Below are 10,417 nucleotides of genomic sequence, written 5' to 3'. Positions count from 1 at the left end.
ATGCAATATTTAATTTATAAAAAGTACTCGTTTTTTAAGCGTTACATGTTTATTTTCTACTCTTTTTTTTTTTTAAACAAGGTTTTAAAGTCCACAAGACTGGGATGATAAACATTTACTTCTCCTGCGTTGTGTGCATTTTCAGATGACCTCATCAACAACAACGCCCCTTTAGCATGGACTCGTGATCTGATTGGATGCAGTCTCAATCTTCTATAATGTGATTGGACAAAACGGAAATCCCGCCTCACTGTTTTGTGACTGCCAGGTTTATGCTAGGTCAGAGATGGAGTAAATTGTTCAGGATTAGCAAAGTTTTGACGGGGATATCGTCAGCTCAAAGAATGGACAAGCAATCGGTAGGTCCTTGACAGGTGACAACTGCTGACATGTTGTGTTAAAGAGATTAGTGATGCAGTTAGTATTCGAAAACCATGGTGGTGTGTTAGCTGTCGTGTTAGCTCACTGCCAGTTAACCACTCATGCCATCTTTGTGCCTTAAGGGCATACAAAAGGAGACGCTTACAATAGTTGTACCGTAATGTGTGTACATCCAGCTATATTTTCATCAGTCTGTGTTTGTGTTTATTTAAGTTATTCAGACTCAGAGCTCAATATAGATTTAGGTTTCAAAGCTAACAAGCTAAGTCTGTTAGCCAAGTGTTAAAGAGCTTCACAATGCTAGTGACAGGCCAGATAAACGGGCTTACTTGTACTGTATTTACATTGCAATTTAAATTTAATACACAAGCTCAGTTGGCTGCAATATGTGGTTGATCAGATGTCTGTATCGCTGACCTCTGACATGAGTCAGATTCTTCCTTACTGTTCTTGCAAGTAAATACAATGTCTATTTTATTTAATCTTAAAACCTTTCTGAAGTGTCAGTGAAGTTCAATGACAATGCCTTACAATAATGTAATAGTGTTATGTAAAGTTATATGATGTCATAATTTAATATTTTTAAATTATGTATTTCCCCTCTTCTTTGCTTAAGTTTTTAATGGAACACAGAGGTGCCTGGATCTATGGTCTTCATTGTTGAGCTCACACACACATGATAGCTGCATGCTTAGTGCTGAAAGGTAATATTGCATATATTTGTCTCCAACCACAGCATATACCCTTACATATCATACCATGAGTTGCATTCTTTACAAATAAGATTTCGTTCATGTGTTTTGGTATTACAGGCTGTACAGTGTGCCAGGATGCCGGAGATAGTACAGAATCAAACAAATAACCCAAAACCACCACGGTACTGATCAATTCCTGCTTAAAGAGTATAATGAATGTCATAGTAATTCTAACTAAACCAAATTGTTCTTTTGTCAAATTTATAATTTTTGGGCCGTTTGTTTTAAAGGTGATACTTTACAATAAGGTTTTATATTTTAAGATCAATTAATGCAATAGGTACAATACTTTATAACATTTCTTATTCTAGATTAATATTTTGCTGTTAATTTTAATGTAGTAAATTCATTATGAATGAACAGTGAACAAATGTATACATTAAAATAAACCTAGATTAATAAATACTGTAATATTGCTGTTTACTGTTAGTTTATGATACCTAGGGCATTGTAACAAATTTACCCTTGTAGGATAATATTACCATTTTGTTTAATATTCTTTGATTTAATTAGACATATCTGCTAAATTCATAAACTTTGCATAATGTAGTCTGTTTTTTTCCAATTAGCTAATGTGTACTGTTATTTCTTATTCACTTATGAGTTTAAGTTGTTTACCATTTAATTATTTTTTATGACATGTTAGGCGGAAGAAAAATAAGGAGATTCATAATGCAGGTGAGAATGTATTATGGTCAAAACAAAGTATGAGTCTTTATTTTTAATATGTAATAAATATTTTATAAGTAATATTTTTGCATGCTATTCTTTATTTACATTACACATCAGTGGAAAGACATCGTAAAGAGAAAATCAATACGGGTATAAATCGGATTGGAGAGCTTTTGCCTTGCTCTCAGGCCTTGAAACAGGTAAATGTATAAAAGTATAAACTAAGCACAGTTTTAAGTGTTTTTTTATTGTTGTTCCTACAGAGTTCTCAGTCTGATATACTTTGCTTTTCCTTATAGAGTAAAAATATGATTCTGGGAGAGGCTTATCGTTACATCACTGATCTAAAGCGACAAAATGATGAAATGCTGCTTAATGGAGGAGACAAAGTCCAAGGTTAGCCATTCCAAAATGTGCATTTACAAATGATGCATTAGCATTTTACGTGCTCCTTATATGGGACATAGTTTTATTAAGATAAGTATTAAATACATTTTCTGCCAATGCATTCTTTGTAGGCTTATATGCAGTAATTCATTTTGACATCTATGTTAAATATTTTTCTGCAGCAGAGGAGATAAAACGCTTACGGCTCCAGCTGGAGGACCTACGCAAGGAAAGCGCTCATTATATTGAGCTCCTCAAAGCTAATGGCATCAATTTCCTCGATGACCCCACTATACACTGGAAAGGGAAGCAGCGTTGTGCAAAAGTAGCCAAAGTCACTCCGACGCACTTGATGTCAAAGGGAATAATCGTCTACTCCAATGGCAACAACTCCTGTCCCACAAGCAAAGTCTCTATTCCACAACATCCAGTTTCTCATCTTGATAAACAACCGACAAATGCTGTAACAGTCCAACCATCATGTGATATTACATTAGGCATGGGCCAGACTGTTGGTATTATGAATGGAGCACCAGTCAACAAAGTTGTAGTTACCTCTACATCTTCCCATATACCTGTAGCAACTCTTATTCCTGCTGTATCTAAGCCATGTCTTACAGTTGTGGAACAATATTCTCCTCTGGCACCTACTACTCCATTAAACCCTCCTATGAATTATATTACGGTTCAAGGTTTATGTCCCCAGTCTGCTGTCAGCACCCCTCTCCCTCCACAACTTCAACCAGATAACCCAACCCCCAGTCTCACTTCTGCTACCTGTCCGGCAGCACCTCTCCGACTTCAGCATATGCTTAACCTATCTTCTCTGCCTCAAGTTGTGATCAGTAACTCTGTGGTTCCTGTTGCTGCAGCCCCCACCATGCTCTCACATAATTCTGAAATCCAGTCTGTTAGCACTATATTACCAGCAAGCTCTACCCTTCTTAGAACCAGTCCAACTAGTAGCACACAGACTACATGGACAACACTACAGCTTGCAGGAAATACAGTGCAACCTGTCTCCCAGGCACTCATCACAGATGGTGCCAGCATTTCACATAACCCTCAGCAACTTTCTGTATGTTCAATGGGGACAAAACACCTTGAGGAACCCACTTCTATTCATTTGCAACCACAGGCTCCTGTTCAACTGCAAGCCCCAACATCAACATGCATTCCTGTTCAGCCATCTGGGCCAAGACCTCCTCAGATATATTCAGCAGTTGTGCCATGCCCTCAGTCAGCCATGGCACAACAGTCTTCAATTTTATCAGTGCCAGCCATTGTATCCCAAGCTGTAGTGGTCCATCAGCCATCTATTGAAACACCGACAGCACAGTTAACCCATCCACAATCTTCTGTTCGGGTACAACCTGCATTATTACCAAAACCTCAACTCAGCTCCACTCTAATGACCACCTGCAACCCCACCCTACAATCTAAAACTCCCGTTCAATCTGCTCTGCCATGCCAGCCTCATTCCCATCCGACAGTGGTGCCCCAAGCCCAGTCTGCCGTTGTGCCTCAACTGCATCTTAGTGTGGTGCCTCAAGCTCAACCAATCATAAATCCACCAACTCAGCCTGCCCTTGTGCCTCAACCACAAGCTGCCACACTGCCAGTGTTACAGACAATGCAGTTATTGCAGGTGAATTCTGATGAAACGCCAGTTGCTGTAACCTCCTCTCCTCCAAGTAACTCGCATGTTGTTATCCTGCAACAGGGAAGTTCATGTTCAGCACCACAGGTTCTCAGAGAAGATGTTACTAGTCAGACACCCTGCCAGCACATCGTCATAATTCAGGCACCTACTTTGACTCCTGCACCACAGAGTCATCACACTGCCATTGTGTCAGCTGCAACCCCAGCTTTATCCAGTCAAACAACCACTTCAAACCATACCTGCACAGCTAGCATGCAGGCTGCTGGGACAAAGCAGTTGGTACATATTCTTCCACGTCCCTCAACCCAATTGCAAGCACAAGCACCTCAGACTATCACTGTGAATGGACAAGTGTATGTTTTGCAGCCTGCAACGTCACCAGATAAGGGAGACTCTCAGTCTGGACAAAGTGTAACTCAGATCCTTCAGCCCACCTGTGAGGAACCCACCGCCAATGTTGCCATGAATTGTTTAGGTGCTTTAACTAGTCTTAGTCAGAGCATTTCAAAGGTCTCAAGTCAGAGCAATGTGCAGATATACACCATTACTCCACCTTCACTCAGTACTGTGCAACCTCTTTCAACGTGTGGTTCAGAAGTCAGCACTCCTACTGAAAATGTTCTTTCTTCCTCTGTTCCTGTAGCATCAACTACTGCTGGCAGTGCAGTTAAAATTCTGCCAAAGAAAGGTTGTGGGACCTCTGGAACTCAAACCAGACAAAACTCAGTTAGGAGAACCAGACTGGTTAAACGAAAGGAACCTAAACCTGGGCGAGGTTTGCCTAGAATTGCTGTCAAGAGTAAGGCTCTTGTTGCAGATGATACTTGTTCTGAGTTATCAACTACAGCAACGAGTGTTAATTCTGTAAATTCTTTAAATAAGGATATGGTTAGTCATGATGTTAATACACAGAGTACAACTGCCTCCAATAGTGTTATTTCCACTTTCAGTAGTCCTGCAATCATTAGTGTCAGTTCCTCCAGTGAAAAATCAGTAGAGAGTTCTGTCACTGCTTCAGTGAATGGATCCATTGTCAAGTCCCCATTGGCTGGTGAAGAAATTTCAAAAACTAAAGCAAAATCTATAGATGATGTCAGCGTGCATAACAATGTAACCGTTAACAGTGTCAGTTCAGTAAGTTCCACTCAGGGTAACGTGTTTGTTTCTACAAATTGTGGCAGGTTGAGTAAAGAAATCTTTACTCCAGATATTGGTCCCCAGCTAAACTGTTCAACGGTTAGTGCTGATCTCTCGTCACAGTGTAGCTCTGTGGATACTGTTGCAACTTTGTCAGTTGCATCATCAGAAGTTCATGTTAACTCTTCATGCAGTGTGACATTTTGTAGTGAAACTACTGGTCAGAACAAGGCGAGTAGCAGTAATGTTTGCACCAGTAATATAGGCAGATTGACAGAATCAAGACCCAGTTTTACAGAAACTTCCACTCCGCTGACCACTGTAACCTCTATCCAAAATTCAAAAGTTAAATCTTTTAATTCGCCCCCAGTACCAAGTCATATATCCACACCAAGTCGACCGTTGGGCATCAATCCTAATTCAGCAGAAAGTGGGCCAGTGGTTTCCATCATGCCAAGTCGGGCCATTTCACAAACACAAGATAAGTTTGCTAGAAGAGAAGAGTCGACCAACTCTCCTCAAATTCAGGCATCATTTAGTGTACCCTCAACATCAACTCCTAGCTCAGACACCTCTATTTCAACTCAATCAGATACTTCCAGGATTTCAGACCCTTTCAAGACCCTAAAACGACCATCCTCGATGAGTTTATCAATGGCAACCAATAACCAAGGGAATTGTACAGACTTCAAGCTGCTTGAATCAAATATGAACACGCAACCTGGCAAGGATGGACAGTCTGCTGGTGCCACAGAAAAGAGTGTGACAGAAGTAGCTGCTTTTGCTCAGAAAGAAACAGTTCCTCCACAACAAGTATGTACATTGGAAAATGATTCTTTTGAGCCTCCACTGGGAACTAATAGACAGACTGATTCACCTATGGCAGGAGGTTCAGGCGGGAGAGGGTTTTCTGTTGCATCATTGCTTCCAGCAGGCCACAACATCAGTGCATCTTCAAGTACATTTGGTGCATTCACCTTTACTTCCGAGCAGGCAGAAATATTAGCAATGGCTGCAAGAGCCATATTTGAACAGGACAGTCCAGGCAAGAGGGCTGCTGGATGCAGTGTTGACAACCAAACAAGTACTGCTGCCACAGGATGGGACCTTCCAAAAATGCAGCCAACTCCTTCTAACAAGGAGAGTGTGACTGACCAGCTGGTGAAAATGACAAAGCAGGCCGATTTACCCATGTCAAAACCTTCATCTCAGGTCTCTACTCGAGTTCCTCCAGGTGAGCCTTTAGCCAGTAGCACTACTAGCATCAGACTTCCTCAGAGCATAGCTTACTCACAGTCTCAGCCTAGTTCTGTCACCAGCCTTAATGTTAATAACCTCATCAGGCCAAGCTCCAACCAACCTTATCCAGGATCGCCCAATCTTGCACTGCAGGTCTCTGCTCCCTCATCAGGAGTTGCTGCCGTTATGGTGTCTCAGTCTTCCTCACAAGTTCCCCCAACCTGTTCTGGCCCTGCTCAGCCTAATGAATATGCACCTTTAAAGAATGTCCTGATGCGAACCCAAATTGGTGTAGGAATGGTTGAGCGTCATCAAAAGGATATGCCAAAAAGGTCTGCCCAAGATGACCTTATACTTCCAAATAAGCGCTCAAAACCGTGCCCAGCAGGGAATGTTTCAAGAATAGACATTAAGGCTACAGATCACGTGCAAATGATGGTTAATCAGATGCCCTCAAGTACTTCTGCAGTTATGCCAAGGAATCACTCTGATGGTGTTGGGGCTCTGTTTTCTGGTAATACATTCATGAGTACTGTGCTCCGCCCTACAGAAGGACACTGCGCTACTCAGGTGCCATCACATGAACAAACTCAGCCAAGTGTGGTGCACCTGCAGCAAGGACACATACAACATAATGCTCCACAGTCTGGGCAGAATTTGGGTGTAAACCCCTACCTCAAACATCAACAACAGCAAGAACAAAGACACCTTTACCAACTTCAGCATCACTTAACACAAACTGAACCTCAGATCCACGGCATTCATCAGAGGAACCTGCTACAAGACCAGCATGTGCAAAAAAAGAGAGGAGTGGTGCGTGGTGGGCAGACAGGACCAAATGTTGGTTTGCAAAAGCAACATCATTTGGAAAAGAGTGCTGTGCAGCATCAGCAACAACAGCCTCCTCAACAACACCAACAGCAACAGCAGCATCCACAACAATCCCAGCAGCATCAACAACAACAACAACAGCAGCAGCAGCAGCACCATCAACAGCAGCAATCACAGCAACAGCAGCAAAAAGCACAACAGATTCAACAGCAGCAACAGTCACACCAACAACAACAGCAGATGCCACCACAGAACTCACATTCACGTCATCAGCATCTTCAGCAGCAGATTCAGCAGCAGCACTTTGGGGCTAGACAGGACAAAAACTGTGAGGCTCAACAGGCAGGTCAGAGGGTACATCAAAACAATCATTTGGGTCAGCCGGAGCGTCCACCTGGACAGGATCATGGGGCTATGCAAAGACTAATGGGGTCTCGTTCAATGGAGCAGCAGTTGACCTCTCAGGCTAGCAATTCTGTTTCTCGTTCCTCAGATCTTGCTTGCACGTCATCACGTCAGGAGCGCCACCGTCTCTCTAGTTACTCAGCGGAGGCTCTGATAGGGAAGACTCCTGCTACTGGTGAGCAACGTATGGGTGTGCACCTGCAAGCACCTCGAAACAATGCACAGGACCAGTCGGACTTACGAGGCTATGTAGACTCCTCACGTGGGAAAAGTAACATTGCTCATAATTCTCAAAGCAGGCTACCACCTGACCATTCTAATAGCACGGATAACCAAAGAATGCCAGATTGTGGACCTTTCAAGGCTTTGGTTAGTGGGCATCAGCTAAGTAACTTTGAAGTGCAAGTGTCTCGAAGTGGTGACATGTCCAGTAAGTCTGTACTTCAAATCCAGAGAGGTCCTCAGCAGCAAACAGGATTCAGAATGGGTGCAGGACCTACAGGGGATGTGCGTTCACGTGGGACATATTCAAGTCCACATCCTGTTGCTCAAGGCGTGCACATTGGAGCAGGATTGACAAGAGAACAGGAGGGATGTCACCAGAGCTTTATGCAAAGTCTTTTGGCACCTCATATTCCTGAACAAAATGGGCACCAAAGGGCAGCCCAGGGCTGTACCCCAGTGAGTATAGAATACAACTGTGTTCCTGGGACCTCTGCTGGAGAACTTCAAGCTAAATCTTCTAGTCCTAATTTGCACCCTGCACAGAAAGCAACTCCCATACGTCTAGGGGACAGCAACAAAGGCCATATTTCTCAGGTCAGTGCAAATTTGCATGGTCCACCTGTGAGAAATGGTCCACCCCATCCCCCAACACCACACAGCAGTTCAGACACAGGACGCACTCAAGGCTCAACTAGGTCACTCTCTGTTAGTCAACGACCCCATCATATTGGACCAGATCCACATAGCACAAAGATTCGACCAGGAGATCGACCGCGGTCAGGCAACTTGAGACCTGGAAATCCCTTTGAACCAGAAAGCTCTTTGCCTCTTCCTTCAAGTGGAGGAGTGATACTTGGCCGTTCACAAACAGGAACTGAAGCTAGACGAAGTAGCATTGTGCGTTTCATGACAGATGGTGCACAGGTCAGCAGTGACAACAATTTGGTGTCTGATCGCTGTGCCGTGTCCGATCTCACCCAGAACTTTGGCTTTCCTTTCATTGAAGGAGGAATGAACCCACCACCTCCCATTAATGCCAATGCATCCTTCATCCCACCGGTCTCACAGCCCAGTTCCTCTCGTACCCCAGCCCTCCTTCCTGTGGAACCTCAGAACACTCTGCCTTCCTTTTATCCATCATATTCCCCTGCAACTCATCCTAGCCTTCCAAGTGATATTCCTTTACAGTATTTCCCTAACCAGATGTTTACAAGTCCAAGCACTGACAAGAGTGGCAGTGCACCACTGAACAATCGCTTTGGTTCTATTCTTTCTCCTCCTCGACCTGTGGGCTTTGCACAGGCCAGCTTCCCCCTTCTCACAGATATGCCAATGCCAATTGCAAACTCTTCAGGCATCACACCTCATTTATCCAACTTCAACCTGACCTCTTTATTCCCTGAAATTGCCACAGCAATGCCTCCAGATGGCTCCTCTATGCCAATGTCACCTTTATTGTCTCTTGCCAACACTACTTCCTCAGACTCAAATAAACAATCTAATCGTCCAGCTCACAACATCAGTCATATCCTGGGACATGATGGGACCTCTGCTGTTTAAGATTACACAAATGTAACATTTTTGAGTATTTCTGAGAATTTTATTTCCTATGACATTGGCGTAGATTTTGTACGGGATGGCCATGGTGTTAATGTTTTTAATTCAAGCGTTCTCAGGTTCCAAGTCAGGATCACTCTGGAACTATGGGAGGAAAGTAAAATATTGCATTATTTCAGTTATCCTTTGGTAGGTTTCATTTGCTTATAGTTCGAGATATCATGGTTCTACATGATGTATATTGCCTTTTTTTTCTTCTTCTTTTTAAGAACAGCTCCCATTGTTTAATAGTTTTTACTCTGTAGCAACAATAATATAATGTTACAGGAAAAAAAGTTTATAATTTTGCATTTAATGCAACAGTAGAAATATCTGAGCTGTTTTGTAAAGTATCAGTTGTTTTTTAAATGTTTATAAATATTTTTCCTTCTTTAAAATAATTCTCCTGCAGAATATCATTCCAGAAGAATTTTTGCTTATTTATGAAAATGGATGTGTGGTCTGTAGATATTTGTAAAAATGAAAAGCTATTAAAGTTTCTATCTAATCTAAGAAATTTAGATGTTTTGTTCTGACTGAATTTTGTGATTGTCATTGATTTAGGAGGGTTTTTTCACTCTTGTTTTAGCATGGTAAATCCACCAGATGTCAGTGCATTTCAAAGATTTTGTCATAACCTTTGGTTTTAGGCTCAAATAAATATTTATTTGTGTCAGTTATATTTAAACTGCTGCTTTTAAATTATAGCAAATGCTAAAAGTGAACAAAAACATAATAGAAGAGTGTTCTGCAGTTAGTATCTAAATTAAATGTTGTCAGTTTCTTTAAGTATGTACTGTGGCTCCAAGAAGGCACTAGACACACATGCAATTTTATGCATTATGATAATACATTTTTTTCTAGTTATTCCTACTTCTGTGAATTTGAAAGGCGCATGATCTTGAGGCCAGCTGATTATAAAAAAAGAACTGATGAAATGTTAATAATAAACAACTACTTTCATAAAACATGAACTAATGAAAAATACTTTTACAGTATTTATTAATCTCAACATTTACTATTCATTATGAAGATGAAAAATTTGTTTTGTTTTTTTAACTTGAACAAACAATGAAATAATCTTATGTATTAAAGATTAACAAATACTACAACAAACATACTGCTC

The 10,417-nt window shown here is 41.6% G+C and overlaps 1 protein-coding gene across 2 annotated transcripts; it reads left to right on the top strand.

The window, feature by feature from the left end:
• The first annotated feature begins 104 nt into the window (after nt 1–104).
• On the top strand, nt 105–9,814 carry LOC137064220 (basic helix-loop-helix domain-containing protein USF3). Of its 2 annotated transcripts, none has more exons than XM_067435578.1 (7): nt 105–359; nt 998–1,085; nt 1,194–1,258; nt 1,783–1,814; nt 1,926–2,008; nt 2,108–2,204; nt 2,378–9,814. In XM_067435578.1, exons 3-7 carry the CDS (start codon nt 1,212–1,214, stop codon nt 9,253–9,255), a joined length of 7,137 nt encoding a protein of 2,378 aa, XP_067291679.1. In that variant the 5' UTR covers nt 105–359; nt 998–1,085; nt 1,194–1,211; the 3' UTR covers nt 9,256–9,814. The 2 variants fall into 2 exon arrangements, with proteins under 2 accessions (XP_067291679.1, XP_067291680.1); XM_067435579.1 differs by having other exon boundaries at nt 998–1,088; nt 1,188–1,258.
• The last annotated feature ends 603 nt before the right edge of the window (nt 9,815–10,417 follow it).

Source organism: Pseudorasbora parva, chromosome 24 (genome assembly GCF_024679245.1).
Source record: "Pseudorasbora parva isolate DD20220531a chromosome 24, ASM2467924v1, whole genome shotgun sequence".
NCBI classification, from domain to species: Eukaryota; Metazoa; Chordata; class Actinopteri; order Cypriniformes; family Gobionidae; genus Pseudorasbora; species Pseudorasbora parva.
This window is presented reverse-complemented; position numbering and strand designations above follow the sequence as displayed.

Excerpts from the sequence above, each read along its gene's own strand:
- LOC137064220 (XM_067435578.1), top strand. The coding sequence starts at position 1,212 with ATGCCGGAGATAGTACAGAATCAAACAAATAACCCAAAACCACCACG. Across the intron at positions 1,259-1,782 it reads AATAACCCAAAACCACCACG|GCGGAAGAAAAATAAGGAGA; the intron begins GTACTGATCAAT and ends ATGACATGTTAG. Across the intron at positions 1,815-1,925 it reads TAAGGAGATTCATAATGCAG|TGGAAAGACATCGTAAAGAG; the intron begins GTGAGAATGTAT and ends ATTACACATCAG.